The sequence below is a fragment of the Trachymyrmex septentrionalis genome, unplaced genomic scaffold (genome assembly GCF_001594115.1).
Source record: "Trachymyrmex septentrionalis isolate Tsep2-gDNA-1 unplaced genomic scaffold, Tsep1.0 scaffold7, whole genome shotgun sequence".
NCBI lineage: Eukaryota > Metazoa > Arthropoda > Insecta > Hymenoptera > Formicidae > Trachymyrmex > Trachymyrmex septentrionalis.
In genome coordinates this window covers 3,723,628-3,744,909 of record NW_017305884.1, presented here as the reverse complement: position 1 = coordinate 3,744,909, position 21,282 = coordinate 3,723,628, and the positions used below count along the sequence as shown (strand labels likewise).

Genomic DNA, 21,282 nt, shown 5'->3' with positions numbered 1-21,282 from the left:
CACACACACACACACACACACACACACACACACACACATATATATTACAAATCAAACTAACCATACTTCTTAGAAATCAAAGAACTGGAAAGGATACGAGCAGTAGGAGTCAAACGCAGAAGACGTCGCGCAAATAATACATCTATGAAGTGTGAACTTCTTTATTAGATATATTATTTTTATAATAATATATCACTTCATATACATATTATTTACGCGACATCTGCGTTCGATTCCAATTGCCCGTATCCTTTTCAGTTCTTTGGTATGTGTGTGCGTGCGTGTGCGTGCGTGTGTGTGTGTGTCGCGCAATAAAACATAAATTCTATTAAAAAATAATATATAGATATTATTTGATAATTAATCGCTGATTAATTTGTTAATCAATGATTAAGTTATAATCAGAGATTAGTTGAGGTCGCCCCATTAATTTTTGCGTCTATAATTTTGCTACTAAAAATTATTATCCTTTTTGCCATTTTGTTACGCTTTCCGTATCGATCGTAGAGATTATGAGAGAAAAAAATTGCGATGAATAAAGAATTTTTTGTTTCTCGTGAATGCACAAATCATAAATGTGAAACGCGACGACTGACATGGTGTGTTGTGATTGGACGAGCGGTTGCGATTGAACAATGGCGCATTATTCAAATCGTTTTCAGGATCCATGCCGAAGGCAAACTGGAATCACAAACCGCAAAGTAATGGATGCGGGTCCCTTGGTATCCAGGTTGGTGTGTTTCCCCGAGAGAGGATAGATAAGCGATATGCAATGTTTTTATATGTATAAAATTTTTATTGCATTTTATCAATTAATTGCATGAATAAGTGTGCATCGTCATGTATTTATAGTTTAATATATAAATTTCTCGATAATTTACATCTAATCTAAGTCGGCAATTAAATTTACAACGTAGTTAGCGCTTGTAATTTAATGTGGTTGAGCTTGTGATTTAATCTAGTTGAGTTTGTAATTTAATTTTGCGACGTTACTCGAAGTCTATACATTTTGCAGTATCTGTTGGCTTGCAATGTTCTTAATTATATTAATCATACCAAAGAAATAAGCAGAGAAACAAAAAATCAAGATACAAAACATCAAAGTAATTATTAAAATTTATTTTTTGATCAATCATTTTAACGTCATTTTGATATTACCGTGGCCTCTAGTAAACACAAAATAGTAATATAACAGCAATTATAATTTCACGCTCAACGATAATATAATTATTGCATAAAACATGTATTATATTACATTTATATAAATACGTTCCCCTTGAAATCGTGCAACTTTTGTTTGGCACTTTTCCTTCTTGTTAAAAATAAATTATTCAGATGGCCTGTTTTAGATGCCTCACCCTATATTATTAAATGTGAAATTATATAGAATGAGATACAATTCTGAACGAAAGAAAATTTAAATCCAATTTTCAAGATTCAAGTTTGGTAAACCGTCTCTAATTGTATGGAGCGTAATGAAGAATGTGTATCAAACAGAAAAAAAATCACACTTGAAATTTGAAGATTGCATTCAAATCTTACTTCATTTAGGATTTTATGTTACTGTTAGTTGGTGTTGACTAGGCTGTTGCTCTGTTTGGGTATAAGCATTTCAAATTATTACAAACATTTGTAGGTGAACCAGGAATACCTTCCACTCGCTGAAATGACAAAGTGCTGCGACGCTCATGATATTTGCTACGACACTTGCAATACGGATAAGGAGAAGTGCGATCTCGAATTCAAAAGATGCCTCTACAAATATTGTGACACGTACCAAACCACCGCCATCAGTATCGTCAACACGTGTAAAGCCGCGGCCAAAGCTCTTTTCACGGGAACGATTGCGTTGGGTTGCAAGAGCTTCCTTGATGCCCAGAAACAGGCTTGTTACTGTCCTGACAAGTGGAGCAAAAATAAAAAATCGAAGAAAGCGGCGCAGGCCGGAGGAGAATTATAACGTTGCACATATAATATAATATAAAAGTAATAATAAGATATATTTATACAACAAAGTGTATTAAATAGAATAGAAATTTGTAAATTTTGGATTTATTAACAAAAGCCAGAATTTTTGTAATCCCGTTTTCTTCATAGCATAATTTGTAAGCCTTAGATTAAACATGTCGAATTTTACAAAAAATATAAGAGAGCTAGTTTCCTGTTATAACTATAAAATAATTGTTACTAATTAGAATTTTGTTAAAGTGAAGATAGAGAATAAGATATATGCGATATTAAACTAATTGAATGGATTAAGAATGATTTCCCTTTTGTATCAATTCAAGTAACACTAAAATCGTGTTTGTCTTTTGAAAAAACAATGGACGGTCTTTCTAATATAAATGTCAATGTGACAATTGTCCCCGTGCCGTGACAAAATCACCGTGCCGGGACCAGCGTGAATAATAATAAATAATAAATTATCAAGTAACACTAATTGTTGAGACATTCGCTAGCACTTCCGTAAGGTGAAGCCGAAATGGGAAACGCTAACTGCGCGCAACCTCTCAAGACTCATAAAGACCGAAAGGAGGGCGAGTAAGATAATTTCTACTTTATGATGGAATTGGTCTCGTATAACTTAGCATTTTTTATTTTTGATTCGTTCTTGGAACAGGCTTGTTTAAGTCACTCATTTATATTCATTTAAAATTTTTGAAAAAGCGTCAAAAGTGAAGAAAAATATGCACATCATTTTTCTGCAATCTATAGCTATAGGAAAAACTTTTTGCTGACTTTAAATTCCTTTCTTTTTTATTTATATTTAGTTTTTATAAAAAAAAAGTTATTTCTTACAACTAATAATTACTTGTATGGATATAAAAGCGCAAGAATTGTTTGCTTTTGATGTTGTAATATAGAATGTAGTAGGTGGAATTTATCTTATTACGAGATCAATGGGACACGCAAAAGCATACTTTGCAGTTTCGCCTTTCACGTAGCGCAGATACCGGAAAAGGTAGACAACCCGCGAACGGATGCGATAAAGCCGCCAGCCAAAGTTCACAGGGCCAAAAGGACACGTACAAAGTCGGTTCTCGACCGACAAATCCTTTCCTCATTTTCTTTCTGCGACTTCGCAGCAAAAAACCGAATGAGCATGTCACCGTGATAGCGCGAGCTGCGGGCAAATTGTGGTCCCGGATGACTCCCGAACAGAGAAAGAAATATGTGGATCTTGCCAACGAGGAGAAGAAACGACGTCAGGAGAGGAAACGACGTCAGGAGAGGAAACGGAAGAGAAAACGATCGTGCAGGTAATCCATGAAAAAGAAATAAGAGTAATGAATAAGAGTAATGACGCATAAATTAGCATCAACTCTAAGCAAGTGAACCGTTTAAGATAAACGTGGACTAAGTCCATAAAATTATAAGGTTTAAGAAAATATTATTATATATCCAAACAATGTATCTAATAAGAAAGTAGAGAAATGTAATTTGTAAAATCTAAGAGAACATTATATATCTCCCAAGAAACCACATAAATTATGGACTTATTTCACTTTTACTCAGAATCCTTCAAATGCAAGCTAGAGATGTGATCGCATTCCTATGTCCAGGATGAAGTGTCCAGGACAAAGCTTGTAGAGGATCTATTTCGCGCAAGGAGGTAATCTTACACGCAATATGTCGTCATACGTGGCACCTGGAAACAATCAAAGACCCAATTACGTATTTTTGATTTCTTTTTTATTTGTTAGTAGTCTTTTTTAGATCTATGTACAATAAATATTGATGTATTTTTATACATTATTAATTATCTTATCATTCAATTACTCTAAGCTAGGCGATCTGCCGTTTTTCTTTCGTTTTTTTTCGCTTCTCTCGTCTGAAAAAATTAAACTCGTAACGTTTCGTACCATAAATATATTATTTTTTTTGTCGTCACGACCGTTCCGCGAAGCGTCGCCCACAACGAGGGAGGGAAATTACGCGATTCGGGGCAATATCTTCAGGGTAACGTGTTTCACGCTACCTCCTTCCTCTTTCCTTCACTTCGCGAAGGGAAATCGACGTATGCTTTCTCTCGCGATTTCGATACAAAAAATAATTTCGGCACGAGTCTTGCGACGCTTCGTGGAAGAGCCTGATTGCGCGCTCCGTTATTTTTTCCGAAACTAGAGCTACCCTCTCGCGATATTAGATAATAAAAACATACAGAGAGTAATGAATACCGAACGAAGGCGTGTGACATCGTACATGTGACAATTAAAATATAACGTATGAATATGTTTTTTTATAAGTTGTGTGTTGTGTGTGTTGTGTGAGTCTGTTTTGTATATATTTCATCATCTCCCACAATAGTAATGATAATTAATGATAATAATAATGATAACAATTGATAAAAATTATATAAACGATGGCGCTGACGATCGAGATTGACGATTTTACACTGGTGAGACGATGTCGGCAATTAAACGACTTCCGTAATAATACAATGAGGATTATCATAGCATTACGCAGTTATCTTTTCTTCTTTATGATACAGTAAAGTACAAGTGTGCCAACTTAAATAACAATGTTTAACAATTGATAATATCAAACAGAATATTATTCGCAAATATATTTATATATATTTATAATATATATATATATAAATACATAAAACGTAACACTGCTGCGGTTCGCGAAGGAATGCCCTACTAAAATAGGTAACCGCATTTTTTTTTCTTTTATCCCCCCCTCCCCACTTTTCTTTCTTTCAAATTAGAAATGAAAGAGCAATACCTTGGCTGACCGAAATTAATCCGTCCAAGATAACGTCTGATCTCCCTTTCTTTTTTTTTTTATTTAAAATGCACAAGTATGCGAACTCGTGTCTTCGAAGAATCATCGATAACTATGATTAAATTGTACCTTGTGTGCAATCTTTGTCGACAAGTTAAGAATCAGTTTAATACGAGCACTTCCTCGAGCACGGAGAGGAGAAACGTCCCACTGCCAACGGGCGTGAATAAAGAGACAAAAGGGTTATATCAATATTAATTATCCTCCCTTCTCTCTTCTCCTGTTTTTCTGAAATTGAATGTGCAGTTAAAACAGTAAATAAGTATATACATTCGCGCAACGATTTTGATTGTACTAGGTACACCGGTCATTCGCGAATCTAGTCTGCTGAATCACGATAAAGAACTAAAATAAGATTGTATGCTTGACGAACGGATTACCGAACGTAGATTCTGCTTATAAGCGTGTCACAGAGTTATCTTGCGACCTGCACTGTCCATTACGGCTATCAATGTATGCCCTTTGTATTCGCCAATCGCAACGATTGCAGCACCATCATCTTCGGAGGCTCCGTCGAGAAACCTGGATCGGAAAAGAGGATTGTCGCGAATGAATCAGTGTGACGAGAAGACTCGAACAAGTCTGGTTCGCGGATAGAGCTGGTGAAGGCAGCGAGTGATCGGGGAAGTACAGCCTGCGGCGTCAATCACATAGTAGAAGATCGAAGATGGATCGCTGTCGATGATCGTATCGAAGAGAGCATTAACTTGTCGCGCGAAGAAGTTCGTTCGTCCGTTCGAACGTCGAGAGAGATTGAGCCGATTGGAGTAGGCAATAATCGCGGTGGCTAGCGCGGCCTCATGGAACTGTTGAGGGGTTGCATGAGACCACCATTGATGTAACCGTGATAGGTAGTGTAAACAGCCGCCGGATTCTGTTGATGCGGGTCCTGCGGATACGGTGCTGGTACGTTCACCACGCCGACTGGTAGCTGGCTCGCCTGGTTCATAAAGCCGCCAAGCTGCGCTGCTTGATTCATATAACCGGTCGCTGGTTGCGCTACCCGGTAACTATACTGGGCAGCTGCCATGAGATTCGTGTTGAGGGCAACATTCGGGCTGACGCGGCTCGCCGCACTTTGCATCTGTGGGCAGGTACCGCTCGGATCAAGGGTCTGTCGGTAGAGACTCTCGCTTGGATACGGCTGCGTGAGTGATGGCATATTGTTCGCGGACGAACGCGAGGTGGATCGGCTAGGCGGTCCGGGCGTGCCGGGAGGCACAGTGTTGACATTGTAACAATAATTTTTTGCGTAACCCAAGGGTCCAACTTGAGGTGGCGTTGGTAGCTGCCGCGATGTCTGCGGTGGTGTCATAGTATGTGGGATTGGTGGCGGCGGCGTGAGGTTCATCGCCGGTGGCGGTGTGGGCGGTATCATCTCCAGACCGTTAGTCAGCTGTTGCAATTTCGCCAGACTGCACGAATTTGTGGTCTGATGACTACCACCGGAAGTGGAAAGTGGAGTCGGCGCCGGGGTATGCGAATGTGGTGGCATCGGGGGGTTTGTTTGTATGTAGAAATTCGTGGCGGTGGTGCAAGGTGTCGGCGCACCGGAACGGCCGCTGCGATGTTGGATCACAGCGTAGGTATTCTGTGGGAAACCCTGCGAACCCGCTACTGCCATGTAATTGCCTTGCGAAATCACTGCCATGTTGTGCGAATGCGCGGCGTGCGGAGTGTGCGAATGCGGATGTACTGCCGGTGGTACGCTCATCGACGACGGCGATTGCTGATATTGCGGTGGCATCGCAATGTGCGCCGTGTGTGCCACGGACACATTGCTGTGACTGGTCTGCGACGTCGCAGCGCTGTGCTGAGAAGTCTGGGTGGTATGAGCCGGTGGGGTGACTCGATGTGACCTACTACTCTGTTGTGTCGACCTGGATCTATGTGTGGTCTGTGAACCGCTGGCGCGCTTGCTGTGTGACTGATGAGATTGAGTTTGTTGTTGTTGAGGCTGTGGCTGTTGCTGTTGCTGATGCGTAGATTGTTGTTGCTGTTGCGACTGCGCAGACTGAGATTGACTGTGCGCCATACTTTGACTCTGCGCTTGCTGTGCCAACGATAGCTGCATTGGTTGTGGCGTATGTGATTGGGGCAACGGCTGAGGCGTATGACTTGGTGGCAATGGTTGCGGACTCTGCGTAGGTATACTTTGCGGCGTGTGCGATTGTGGCATCGGTTGCGGCGTATGACTCTGCGGAAGTGGCTGTGGGCTCTGAGTCGGGATGCTCTGCGGAGTACGTGGTTGCTGGAGGGATTGCGGGGTATGTGGTTGATGCATCGGATGGATGCTCGGATGATGGGTCGGCGGTGTATGCTGCGGCATCGAGCAATCGGCGTATTGCACTTGCTGCGGCATATTCACTGACACCGATGACGTAACAGGCGTTGTAATCTGCATGGCGACTGAGATCGGTACGTTTGCAGGCGGCGGAATAGACGGTAAAGCACTGGGAGGTCTCTCCACGCTATTTTGCGATGCAAGATCACTGGCTATGGAAGTGGGCGATTCCAGGCCCAATTGACTCACATCCAGATCGCACTGGCTGTAATGCAATGAGTGCACAGAATTAGTCGTCGAGTCCGGTGTGTAGACTCCCATAGATGGCAAATCTGGTTGCGACGGTGGTGTTCTCTTCACTGAACCCGGATTCTCAAGATGTGGCGTGGTTTTACCGCTCTCAGGTGAATGCTGTTTCAGTTCCTCCGTTTGAGTTTGTAATTGCAAGGTTGTATCCTGATGTTCTACTGTGGGCAATGGTTTCTCCTGCGGCGTGAGAGGCTCGGCTTCCGATGTCACCATCGCGTTGATGATAGTGCATGTGTCTTTCTTCTCTACGGGTAAAGGTTCCATTTTCGGTCGCGACAGATCAATCTTGACATCCTTCGGCGTTTCGCTAACGAGTTCCTCTTTAAGAGGGCTATTGCTATCATCGTCATCCTTCTTCAGCATAATGCTGCTCTCCGATTTTTCGATTTCCTCCTCTTTTGGTGAAACAACTGGTTCAGGTACTGATTTCGATGCCTCCGGACTGCAAACTGGGCGCTTATCAATCTCGGAGTCCTTATCACATTCGTTTAAAGTTTCAGTCTGATCGTCGCCGACCGTTGGTGATAGATCCGCTGCTTCCACTTTCTGTAACGAACTTTCGTCGTTGTCTTTCTCCTGAATCTTGTTATCCGCTTTCTCTTCCTCACACGATTCTTTCACGGGGTTCTCCGTGCTGGGCGAGGCCAATTGCATCACTGGTTTAGGCGTTGGTGCGGTTATCTCTTCCTCTTCTCCTTCATCCTCATCACCGCCCTCATATTCGCCGGAACTCGCGGATACTACTTCCGTTTCCGTGGGAATGGGCAAACCATTGTCCTCCGCGCTCTCCTCGCTCTTATTATCGCTGTTACCGGAGTGCTTCGTGGACGGTGACTCTGGCACAGACGGCTGTTTATCTCGAACGGGAGAGCTCTTCATCGATTCAGGCGGTGGAGACAATGAAGGTGGCGGTATCACAGGACTTTCGGCTCTATTCTTCGTGCTGGGAGATTCAGGCGTGAGTTGCGGCATCTTTAGAGCTTCCATCGTTTTACTTCTACTCCGCCTAGATAATGAAGAGTTCTTAATATCCCGTACTTCTTCTTTACCATTACACTGCGTCGCATCCTCCAGAGCTTTCTTTTCCTTTGCCTGCAACTTAGTTTGTCTGCTGGTAACTTTCAACAAAATATCATCCACTTTGCATTGTTTCTTTGCCAGTTTAGGTGGACTCGACACAGAATCTAATTTAGGAGGCGTTTTTCTAGTGTCCACCAAAGTTTCTTTCAGAGATTCTCTTTCTTTTGCTTTATTATCCCTCTCTCTTACTTTATTCTTTTCTTTCTCGCGCTCTCGTTCACTTTCTCGCTCTTTTTCCTTTTCCTTTTCTTTTTCTCTTAGAGATTCTCGCGTCCTTTTCCTACTACTGACTTCTATTTTCTCTTCCTCAGCCTCAATCTTCTCGGAATGTTTTCGTTTTCTTAAAGGTGTGATGATTGATTCGGACGTAAGCGTCTTAGGTGGTCTAATCCTTCTCCTCGACATCGTCATTACTGGCATCGATTTCGACGGTGTCGTCGAAGTTACATTTCTTGCCGATCCAAGGACGCGCGTGTTTCTTGGTGTAGACGTTGCACTCTTAGCGTCTGTTTCCGCGCGAGAATCTTTCCGATTCTCTGTGCTCTCGACGTTACGGCTTTCCCTTACGGATTCTTTTGGTTCTCTCAACTCTTTCTTAACCTCCTTCGTATCTTTAACATCCTTTTTAACATCCTTCTCTTCTTTGAATACGTCCTTGTGAGATGCTGCAGTTTTTTGCGAAGCCTTCGGTTTCACAGATGTTGATTTCAAAGGTGTCGATTTCGAAGATGTTGATTTCAAAGGTGTCGATTTCAAAGGTGTCGATTTCAAAGGTGTTGATTTCCTTTGGCTTGTTCTTCTAGCCCGAGATTTCTTCTTTATCTTCACTCTTTGTATCTTCTCAACAACAGCTGGCATAGGTTTAGGCTCAACTGCAGGAGACATTTCCGAACCAGTGTCACCGTTCTCCTCCTGATTCTGATACGGATTAGGGATCTGCGTGACTAAAGGTATCCATCTGAGACAGTCGGCGTCCAGTTTGATGCGCAAACTCTTTCTTATTTTTGCCATGTGAGCATCTACCTTGCTCCAATCGACTACCACAGCCACTTTACTAGTGTTTACATCTCCTGGCAAATGAACGGATCTTATAAATCCAAGCAATTGCATTGCTGTGGAGATATCATGCGCTGATACGCCGGTTTCCTTCGTGATATCGCCCAGCTTGATCTCAGTATCGTTCCGATGTGTGTCCAGGTATTCGAGCACTACGCTTTTCCAGAAGGAATAATACGACACTCGACCAAGGTCCGAAAGCGGTTTCTCCGGTGTTCCCGGGAGGCCCTCGACCTTGGATAACAAGTAACTGAATTCTATGAGAAACCTGCCAAAACCTTGTCGTTGATACTGCGGCAGAGTCATAATGCAGGATACGTTGTACCTTTGAGCTGGACAGTGTTTCTCCTTGCTAAAATAACCTATCAAATGACAGCCGTGTTTATCGTTTTTGGTCATAGCATAAAAGAGAAATGGTTCGACGTCATAGTAGAGAGTCTTGTGATCCAAAAATAACTTCGCCAATAAACACAGATTTTGACAATATATTTTGTTTACGTTACCATCGATCTGAAATATAAAAATATTCCCTTTAGTTTCGTTAATCAAATGAGAAAAGCTGTAAAATATCTATTATAATACGTACCTCAAACACGGATAATCCATCGCACCTATAAATTTCGGTGGCGGGTGGATGCCTCCACTGACACTTGTCCATGTGCCTGTCTAGCACAGCCCGGCTTTTCGTGTATTTAAGACAAAATTCGCAAAAGAACAATTTCGGTAATCGCGCATATTCTTGAGGGAACGGACTCGAATACCATGTCTCCACTTCGTACCGACCGAATACTATAGCGGCAGGATTTCGTGGTGCGTTACTGGATGCACTCGGCGTGTTAACGCATAATGATTGTTCATTCTCGTCGTTGCTAACCGTCAGCCGAGCCCTCTCACGAGCCTCTTTGATGAGATCCACATCTTTCTGTGTGACTCCTGGAGGTAAATTTTGGGGTACAACTGGTTCTTCTGTAAAACGAAGAAAAATAATTACGAATGTTAATTGAATTCGTTCAATGACCTGTGCATTTTAATATTATCTTTCTTGAACAATATTTTCTTTTTTTTTTGTTATAATCAATTTTATAAAAAATCAGTCAATATTTAATCATTAATAACTACTTTACGTGATACTGCTACTTACAACTGTAATAGTTTATTGTATGAGAAAAAATAGGAAAAATGATGTGTCAATGTAAAAGAAAGTTAACGAACGAATTCGTAAAGGAGAAATGTTATGAATAAGACACGATAGTTAAATACATCATATATGTGTACAGTTTGAAAATATTATTTTTTAAATATGTTGAGATGAAGTGCGCACTGATGCTGCACGTTACAAGATAAAAAATAAAATTACGTTGATATTGTAACAATGACTTTTTCTAAATATACAAAGAGTGAAGACAACTTTGCTAATGTTTATTAGCCGCGACTTAAACATTAATGATTTGAGTAAACTAGATATTCAAAATAACGAGGTATTAGTCACGTCCTGTTGGAAAAATCAGTTGGGGTCAAACATAAAAAGAAAGCAAAATTAATCGAACGGCATAGCATGGTGACAATAGCGATCTAATGTAATATGACAAAAGAATGCGAATAATTCATTTGCCGTTAATAATGTGAGTAGTATCCAAAGCAAAGCTGTGGGTTAGATTAGTGGGATGTGTTGGCAGAGTATCAAAGTTGGCTCTTCGACGGCAGGAACTTTCTTGTCTTTTTTCGTGAACAGGTAAGGGGCGGTGGTATATAACAGTGCCTGCTAAGTGTCAGCAGCAGCAGGTAGGCTCCAATGTGAATGGTACAAGAGAGCGGCTGAGTAAAATAAGCCACCCAGTGCCGTATTTTTCTTCAGTGCCTGGAAATTATACCTCGGTTTTTTGTACAAGGAGGGGAAGAAAAGACAACAAATCGATCACGTAGCGTTTGATTAAGCATTGCACAGTACGTAAAATGAGTTTCATTTTATATAAAATGTGCAAGCTGATCACGTGTATGTATTTTTTGGAAAAACAAAATTTCGTAACGTCTCTGTAAATTAACTTGCCGAAATACAACAAGAGAACTTGTTTTGATGTCGCGATTGATGTCAGAAATCGTGTAAGCTATAATATAAATCGGTCCAATTAGTCAAAATAAAGAATAAAATCAAAATGTTACAATGAGAAATTGAAGTTTCTCTGTAAAAGTGCGAATGTTATATGTACATGATGTGATACGTTTGCAGATACGACTACAGTTATATATCCTGTACAAGTATCCTGAAAAATGATAAGATGAGACTAAATTTAAAATAATAAATATAGGATAAAGGTCTCTATAAAAAGGACGTATTCTTCAAAATTGTTTTAGTATTTCTTGATTTGATAGCCATTTCCAAATATAGCATGGACAAAGGAAAAAAATGCCAGAGCCAAGTAATAATATGATTAATAACATGCAATAACCACAGTATCCATAGTGTAAAACAAATGAAAATGAATTCTTTATAAATTTTTCTAACAGATGTATATATCTCCTAATTATTGTATTTCTGTACATTTCCTGCAATAAATATATCTACACATTATCATTGATTTTACACTATATAGCAGATCAACATCCTGTCAAGAAACCTGATTGTTCGCGATTTGCTTTTTAAGATCAATCATTAAGTTGAAATTAAATTTTTTATATATATAAAATATTTTTTTAATTGAATATGTTCTCTAAGCTAGATAATTTTTATATCCTTACTGCACATCGGAACAATCACGTTATCTTGAAAAAAAGTTACGGTCATCAAACGCACGGTCGTTAACACCACACTCATCATAACACCACACCGCCAACACATCCACGTGATCGTGAGCTAGGATTAGATTAGAAGGAAGTCTTCATTGCGACTTTTTTTAGGGTGCATCGAGGTTAGGAACTTGTGAACGGGTGGGGTAGACTCTTACCCTTCCTGATGGAGCAGGGTGTCGCGCGGGGTGTCGTGGTGGTGTTGGTGGTGGTGGCGCTAGTACAGGTTCGTGGATTGGATTTTGGATTGGGATTTGACTTGATAGGATCAAAACCGAGGCCTGAGAATTTCCCAACGGCGGGTACAGGGTGGCGTATGTTCGTATCCGAAGCTATTTGTTTCTTTCGTGACTGTTGCTGCTCATGTTTCGATGATGGCGATAATGAATCCGCGGCGCATTTTACAAGTGACGGTGCGTCTCGCATCAGTTTTCTCTTCTCGTGTTCGTGTTTTTTACTATTCACTGCAGTTTTTACCAGACCTGAGGGCGTCATTCTCGGTAATTTCTCGTTAAACAAACTTAACACACTCTCGTCGGAAGGTACAAAGATACCAGGCTTTGGTAATCTCGATATCTCAAAAGTAACTTCAGTCTTTTTGCGATCCTTGAGTTTACTCGTGCCAGTCGAATCGTCCAGTTTGTTTTTCTGTGTTCCTTTCGGAATTTTGCTCGTTTTAGCAGTATCTTCTACATTAGGCCTTTTTCTTCGGTCTGGAGCATAATTCGGTGCCGATGCACCAGCCGATCTTGCCCTGCTATTTGCGGATGCTGAAAAAAAGTGACTCAAGCCGTCAAAGAGACCTCTCAATTGGCCGCTTCCAGGCTTGACCTTGTTATCCGTGCTTGCAACGCCGATGGCGTTGCGTTCGGATTTGTCTTTCTTTTTACTATCTGATGGACTGATAGTGGCTGGCTGTTGTATGTGTAAGCCAAAGGTCGGTGTATTGCCCACATTGAGTTTAGGTAAAGACATGCCAAAAGTTTTGGTAATATTACTGAAGAAAGGTGAATCTACGTTTAACTTCGCTGCGGCGGCGGCAAAGCCCCATGGCTTGCCCTCATCGAGGTCACAAGCGAATGGCGCCTTCGCCTTAGGAGAATTAATTCTCCTATCTTGGACGTCGTCCAATGAGGAGGAGGAGTCGCTGCTCTCGCTCGAGCTATTACCCTCCTCATCGTCCTCATCGTCATCTTCATCGCTACTGTTACTGCCCTCTGAACTCTCACTGCTATTATCAGCCTCGCTACTGCTGCTGCTGCTGCTACTGCTGCTAGATACACGCGACGTTCCGATTTTCTTCGGGTTCGCGGCACCGCCCCGAGTTGACCTAATATTAACATTCCGCGTGGGTCTAGATTTATCACCGCCCCCCACCCGCTTCAATTTATTGTGCTCAGCATTAAATGCGCTCAATCTAAAGAATTTTTGTTTCTCCTTGGAAATCCTGTCGTTCTTTTCCTCGAGCAGCCTACCCTGGCCTGCGAGTGGGGTGGGGGGTTGTGGTAAAGGAGAGGAAATCATAGGTGGTTGACGAGGGGAGACAACACCCGCATTACCGTCCGAGCTGCTGTCAACCTGAGCCACTACTGCATTGCCTTTCTTGCCTGGAGTTGCGTTCGTCAAACTTTTTCTGGATACCATCGATCTGTAAAGAAGTAACCAACAACATGTATATTACTCCTGTCATATAAAGTCATATTATAATACAATTGTATTTTTTATCTCAAACTCGAAAATATTACTTGTCACGAGAAAATGTGAGTAAAAGAAAGCATTTGTTAATCAAATATACGTAAACTATACACACTTTCGATTCTCGCGTAACTTGCTGAGCCTTTTCCTCGCACTAGTTGGCGTATCGTCGATCGTATTCGCATCTTGCGCCTTGCCTCGTTTACCATCTTCCTTGCTGACCGGCGTGTGTGCTGTTTGACAATGCCGACATTTCCAGGGTGCCTTGACTTTCTTATCGAGAGCAGGCTCGATGCAAGTGGGATGGTAACATTTGACGCAATCGGCGCATTTGACGAGATAATTTTGCGACTCCCGTTCTAGCTCGCAGCCGGCACAGGTTGGCGAACAACCGTCGCAGGACCAAGTTATACCTCGATCGACGAGTATCGAAAGCTCCGGTGGCGCACAAGAATTATGTAGAGCCGCGCCACAAACACAGCATCTGCTTAGCTTTTCGTTGGTGTTCCGCTTGCTATTATTGTTGTTACCAGCCATTGTGGCGCCGAGGCACTCTCTGCATATCGGCAAAGGAGCCGGCAACTATGGGAAACGAATAGAAGTTAATCGATAAAGTAAAAATATCCAAATAAAAGTATCTAAGTAATTATAACATAACGTAGCGTACAATATTAGAATTTATAGAATTTATGTTATTTTCAGCTTTGTGCATATACACACTTATAAAATTGATATTATGTTATTGAGAATTTTTTTTGTTATCTTTGAAAGAGGAAAATCCTATAAAATATAAATTTAAACAGTGAAACTTCCGTAGCCTTCACACGCCAGCTGCATATCAGCCTTCACATATCGGCGGCTCGATACTATCTATCATTGCGTATCACATATACAAAAGACGAGTGAGTCCCGGCGCGGAACATAATTATTCATTTAGGTGGCAGTAATGCAGAAATACTGGCTAGACACGACGGTACTCTTATGTTCTGGAGGGGTGCATCTTATTAAGAGCGTGTTGCGCCAACCATGCAGCAATGGTAGCGATAATTTTGAAAGAAACGCTCGTTCACACACAAATATTTTTTGTTTTACATTCAAGGAAGTATTCTGTAACATTCTCGCGTTTTAATCTTACGTTTTAGTCCTACATTTAGAAATGATTTCTAAGCTTCCAACCAAATTGGAGTTACTCATATTATATATGTATAATTAAACATATAAATTTAATACAATTAAATTAAAAGTCGTAATATGTATAAGACATAAACCAATATTAAAATCAATATTAAAAGAATCAATATTAAAATGTCTTTTAGCCTCCAAAAATTTAAAGAAATATTTAACTTGTTAATGTATTGTGAATTTTGATTCATCAAAAGATAAAGAAACTTTTCCATCCCTCTGAACAAATACTCTCTTTGAAAAAGGTTTCGTAGAGTAATATTTTTTTTAAACGTTCGCTCGTTAAAGGAGAGATAGTAATCTAATGCAAATGCACGTGCCGGGCTGTTGTTTTCTTTAGTCAAGAAGACGGAACGAAATTAGAGAGAAAGTGTATGCGGGCAAACACAGCCTCCGTTTCTCGCACCAGCCGCTGCGACCTGTTGCGCGATTGGACGACTCGTTGTATCGGCGCTTTTACGCGTGCATCCGCAAATGCTTCACGCGCCAACGTCGTCCGTTAATTTCATTCCGCGTTGAAGCCGCGCGAAACGTACTCCAGGTCATCGCGATTCAGAGCAGTATTATTTTATCGTGTGCTACAAACACCGACCCGATGGACATTCAAATTAGTTTAACAGTGAAACAAGGACCAACAGTTTTACCTAAAATCACGTGTCTTTAAATGTGGACAATAAGACCGGAGCACAGAATCTTTTATTTCATGAAAAGGAAGGAAATGAAGAACTTTGATTGATTCATTTTCTTATGTATTATGCAAAATTCTGTGACTCCCACAATAGAAACTGTTCACTTCAAAATTATTTTTCATCCCGCTATTTATCAGGTAGACATCCGTCATGAAAGTCTTGATATACACATTTCTACGAATTTAATTTAATTTTAATCTCGGTACTATCAAGAGGTTGCTTGATGGTAAATACATTTCAGAATATTTCCTCGATAATTTATAATATGAGAAATCGTAGAGTCTAAGACCCAGTTTCTCTCGATGTAAGATTAATTTTAATCTCGATTTAACTTACTGTTTATGTTTATCTAATGCTACATTCTATCGATGTAAAGGTACGTTAACTTTAATCTCAATTCAATTTATTCCTTATCTTCTTCTAATTCTCAGAACTAGAAAAATATAAAGAGATAGTTGCGTTAGAATTAAACTACACCGAATTAAAATTAAACTACATTGATAGAAACGGGCATGATTTTTATAATTAGAAATAGACAGAATTGAATCAAGGTTGAAGTTAATCTTACATTGATGGAGCTGGGTAAGCCTAAGTAAACAAAATTCCATTTCATTGGATCACTAAGGATCAATGACTTTCTATGAGGTATTTAAGTCCCTATTCTATAACTCATAATGACATAACGTTACATTGTCGTTGTATAGGTGTTGTGCATGATAAAAAAAGCTACACAACAACAATATAACAACGGTAGCATTAATCATCGTTAACAGTTACAAAATAGACATTACAGAATAGAGGCTTTAATCCGGACTCGGACTCGACGGGTTTATTTTTTTCCGTACGGGCTGACGAGGGCTGACGTCGCTGACGAGCGTCGCGATCGACCCGGGCGGCGGGTCTCGCCCGCTGCAGTGTAATTTTCAAAATGGTCGTTCTCGCAAAACAGCGCGCGGCCAGCGATCGATCGTCTCAGCGGCCGGCGATTTGCGGTGTAACGACGAGGCAGCGGGGGGAAAAAAAAAAAAAGCGCGGGAAATGAACCGCCGTGCGACGTACGGCGTCCCACGGTTTGACCCCCGCGCGCCAGGGGTAACCCACCCACCTGATGCACGATGGGGACGATGGGGACGCATATTGGTGGGACCCGCGTCGGCGCGTCGCGATTTTTCGCGCTCGAAACGCGGTGGGAGAAAGAAAGGGAGCGCGATTCCGCGGCGGAGGATCAATAAAAGAGAAACGTTATACAAAACGAGTCCGCCGGAAGTCGTCCGAGATAGTCCCATCGTCCCGTCCCGGCGCGATCTCGACCTTTCCGCCTCCCCTTCCCGCCCGTTTCACCAGCTATCCTCCCCCCTCGCCGCGCTGCCGTCCCACTCCAGCGATCGCCAACCGACATTCCCAACATCGCCGGAACGGCATGGGCACTACGGCGTGACCCGGCGCAATACTTTTCCGGCTTCGAACGTTCTCGTTTGCGCGCGAACCGAGCGGCGCGTAACGCGAGCGACGCGGTGGGAAGAGATTCACGATTAGATTCGACGAGTACGCCAATGTCATCCATGTACGCGTCTCAACCACGGCAATCTGATCTTAATTAGTTTACTACGATTATTCGAGGAATTTTGTGTTGATCGCGTAAACAATTTGTCACTGGTTTATAAAGCGTACTAGACTTAGATTAACTTTAATCTCAGGTCAATTTACTTTGTCTTTTTCTAATCCTAAGAATAAGAAAAAGATAAACGCTGAGTTAAGCCGAGATTAATCACATATTGGTGGTACAACCGGGTCTTAGAGATTTAAAAACTGAAGTGCGAAACGCAAAAATCTTATAAAAATCACCAGAGAATTTGATAAATGCTTGCGTCCGTGTTTGCAGCGATTTATTTGATGATGAATTATTCTGTATTACGTTCTGATTATCTCATTGCGATAATGCCGCTCGGTTGCGATCACAATGCGACATCGAGGAAGCTAAATCTACTCGAGTATTTGAGGGTATTCGGCTTATGTTCGAGCTATAAAATCGTAAAAAATGTTCATCAAAACTGTTGCTGCGATATGATATCAAAAATAAAATCATAATTATACGAAGCTAAGAACCTAAATTAATAAAAGTCATTATTTCCTTCTAGCTGGTATCGCTAATGTCAAGTAAATTCAATCGAAAGTAACTCTTTTACCTAACTTTAACCTTAACTCCAAGAGTCCTAGGACTAATAGTTCTGTTATACAATTCTAAAATAAATTATTAATAGCTAGATTGTGAATAGTTTCAGTCTGATTAGACTATGGATATTAGAATACTATGGATATATAATAGACTAAGCATTGCAATAGTCAAACGCGCAGCCTGCTGTAAAAGTACTACATAGAAGACCTGTTTGTTTCTCTTGCATCTCATTGATAAATTTGTCTCCCGCGGGAATTTAATTACCAATGAGATGCTAGCAAGAGAGATAAAACAGGAAGTACTACCTCTCATTCTACCGCAGGCGCGCATTTGGCTGCTTCATTCTATCTGTTCGCGTCGCTTAAAATTTCCCAAAATTCTTATAGTTAAAATGAGATAAATATATATTCGAATGTTAAAGAGAGAGAAAGCAAAGATGCTGAGTGCAAAAAGTGCAAGCAACGCAAACAGATCTTATGTATTGCTGGATTAGACAGAGAAGAGTCATTCATGCTAAAACTAGCGTTATCCAATGTTATGATAAAACTAAATTTTTCATCGTCTAATAGACCGTACCGTCAGAGAAGAGCATAGAGAGCTATAAAGCTGCAATTCAGCCGACATCTCCGTCGGTAATTGTGGCGTCGTCACAAGTCGTGTTTTCCACAGAATGACTCATTATCGAATGCACGACTTATAAGCTGGTCGAAGTGACTCACCTTGGGCGCGGACGGTTCCCCGCCATCGCTGCATCTTTTGCCATGTGGCCTATCCGATTGCCGAAAGAGCTTGCCATCTTGAATCACTAGTCCCCGTTCAACTGCTCGCTTGGCGGAAAGTTTGAGGGAGATTCTAAGATCACCCTCGGCACTCTCCTCGACGGCGTGACTCTGCCTAATGTATCTCTCGAGACTCCTCAAGCTCGAACCGTCGCGTTCGCCGAGTTCGCGTACAGCCTTGCTCAAGACCTTGCTGAGATCTGCTGATCTGGTAACCGTAAGCTTTTTAGATTGAACAATGCCTGGATCCTTATACGAGGATTGACCCTTGTTGAAGATTTTGAGCACATCGCCGCGCTTGACGGCGATTTCCAAGTGCTCGGCGATATCCTCCTCGTGATAATAATGATGCTGGCGTATAGCGTGACATATTCGCTCAACGCTCGGTCGCTGTTTCTGGCTACGTATCTTTCGGATCGCATCTAGAAACCAGGTTGACCAAGTCTCGGGCGTCTCGGGCTCGTCCATCGCGTCTCCGTCGGCGGCGCGAACGGCGCGGACGGCGACGGCGACGACGTCGTCGACGAAGTCGAAGTCACGGCCAGTGCTTCCTTCTCCCCTCTTCCTCCTCCCCCTTCTGCCGATAGGCGACGTCGTGGTTAATGGCAGACGTTTACATTCTGGTGCAACTCTTCGGTTTCTCAGCTTGGATGCTAAGCCCTTCACGACTTCCTCACGTTCTCACCGCAAGCTATTGCGCTGATCCTGAAACAAGAGCACGGTTGAATGGCGCTGCAGAAGTTGCTGCGTGGGAGTCTGCCGAGTTTCGGCCGCCGGCATTAAACAATTTTTCCGATATGCCGCATCATAAGATGTATCTGACGTCCTCTAACTCGTCGAAAGCCATCGGATGACTGGTATATGCATCGTGCAAGAAGTCGATCGAATTACTCGCCACCGTTTACCGTAAAAGATACTTATCCAGAGGGATAAGACGCAGGATTATAATTAAGCTATATGTGCAGTGTAATTTCAGTAAATTTTATTTTTGACCGATAATCTACGTAAAGCGACTTCTTGGACCTCCAAGTTGAGGATTCAATTATGCAAAACAATTATTATTGCGGATATAAAGACTCATCTTCAGAATAGGCAAAGATCCACTTGTTGAGTCAATGTTGATCAATTAAAATATTGTATGTCATTCAAATTCTACGCCATATATAATAATAAAACTAATTACATTAACATTAGAAATATCAAAAATGTTATTGATTATTTCTTTTTTTTTTTTTTTTCAAATTAATATTATATCTTTTGTGTAAAACATAAAATTCTGAAAATTTGTTTGACTTTTCAATAATTACGTCCTTTATATTGATAATTTATTTCTAGCATTAACAAGTTTTGTTTTAGATACAATTCTGCATCTTATTATCTGCAATATGAGCTTTGTGTTAAATTAACACAAAAATTTGAAACACAATTTGTAAAATGTGTTAAAACGAATACAAATTTTCCAATTAAGTAGCAGCTGTTCTTTTTTTTTACTAGCGCTTTGAAAAACACGTGGTAGTCAACGTGTTAACAAGAACATTATGCGCTTGTTCAATTAGACTCGCGCTCCATTATCGCGGAGCGCGCGTGAAGATTCATCCTCGCGTGCTCGCGGAACTTGCCAGAATTATACCGGCTTCGGGATTTATTCAGCGCGTCTTTGTTTCGCCACTAACGCGGCGTTATACAACACCGCGTTCGATACTACGATCGGGTCATGCGATTTTCGACTCCGGTCGTAAACGACTGTCCGGTTTCCCCCTGAGCGATGAACTTTCTCCTGCGCGCGCGAAACTCACAACGTGCGTGCATGCGTGCACACACGTGGCAACGCACACACGAGCGGTTCGGAGCAAATATTTAAAATCGCCATGCCCCGACAGCGGGTATTGCGCAACGCGCAAACAGCTCACAGGCGCGCGTAGTTTATTAAAGTCGGTCGCGTGAATACGCTGAAACGCACGGCGTCGGTGATCTACAGGATCATGACACAACAATAAGAATAGAGTAAATATATCGATTAATCCACCTGAGATAACCCTCCCGCCAAGAAGCTCTGAAGCTCCAAGGGTGTAGCATACGATATCTCAGACCTGAGCTTTTTCACACGTACAGATTTGATCGCTTTAAAGAATCTCTTCTTGAATATCGAAGTCATCGATCGTCATTTTCTTCAAATCAATGAATAATAGTAATAGTAATAATAATAATAATACACTGCCAATAATAAATAATCAGTTCATTTATCATTTTAATCGTCTTTATTTTTTCTTGTTTATTACTTTTAACATCCCATGTTTTTATTTTTTCGTGTCCCTTTAAACTTACATGGCTGTGTTCAGTAGGAAAAGCAGCTTCGCAACTGTTGCAAATTTTTTCATACATTCTTTACAATGTTTTAAATCAATGATCAATTTAATTGTGACATTATTATTTTAGTTTGAGTTTATTTGATTGTAT

General features: G+C 41.3%; 3 protein-coding genes across 7 annotated transcripts in view; 2 read left to right on the top strand and 1 right to left on the bottom strand.

Annotated features, from left to right (window-relative positions):
• LOC108753472 (group XIIA secretory phospholipase A2) overlaps window positions 1–2,082 on the top strand; it is a 3,225-nt gene extending 1,143 nt beyond the window's left edge. The window contains exons 2-3 of the mRNA XM_018495060.1: window positions 663–730; window positions 1,637–2,082. Of these exons, the coding sequence (XP_018350562.1) occupies window positions 663–730; window positions 1,637–1,960 (392 nt within the window). The 3' untranslated portion in view covers window positions 1,961–2,082. The remainder of the gene's footprint in view (window positions 1–662; window positions 731–1,636) is intronic.
• Window positions 2,083–2,186: 104 nt separating this feature from the next.
• LOC108753515 (non-histone chromosomal protein 6 homolog) lies at window positions 2,187–4,273 on the top strand. Of its 2 annotated transcripts, none has more exons than XM_018495137.1 (3): window positions 2,187–2,541; window positions 2,946–3,260; window positions 3,517–3,681. In XM_018495137.1, the coding sequence occupies exons 1-3, from the start codon at window positions 2,483–2,485 to the stop codon at window positions 3,566–3,568; spliced, it is 426 nt and encodes a 141-aa protein (XP_018350639.1). In that variant the 5' UTR covers window positions 2,187–2,482; the 3' UTR covers window positions 3,569–3,681. The 2 variants fall into 2 exon arrangements, with proteins under 2 accessions (XP_018350639.1, XP_018350640.1); XM_018495138.1 differs by having other exon boundaries at window positions 2,188–2,541; window positions 3,564–4,273.
• Window positions 4,274–4,297: 24 nt separating this feature from the next.
• Window positions 4,298–21,282, bottom strand: part of LOC108753511 (histone acetyltransferase KAT6B) — a 23,815-nt gene continuing 6,830 nt past the window's right edge. For 3 of the 4 annotated variants that reach the window (XM_018495116.1, XM_018495117.1, XM_018495118.1), the window contains exons 2-6: window positions 18,766–19,530; window positions 14,115–14,581; window positions 12,463–13,952; window positions 10,107–10,486; window positions 4,298–10,030 (exon numbers count right to left, since the gene is read on the bottom strand). In XM_018495116.1, coding sequence (XP_018350618.1) covers window positions 5,579–10,030; window positions 10,107–10,486; window positions 12,463–13,952; window positions 14,115–14,581; window positions 18,766–19,293 — 7,317 coding nt within the window. In that variant the 5' untranslated portion in view covers window positions 19,294–19,530 and the 3' untranslated portion in view covers window positions 4,298–5,578. The remainder of the gene's footprint in view (window positions 10,031–10,106; window positions 10,487–12,462; window positions 13,953–14,114; window positions 14,582–18,765; window positions 19,531–21,282) is intronic. The other variant, XM_018495119.1, reaches the window with a different exon arrangement.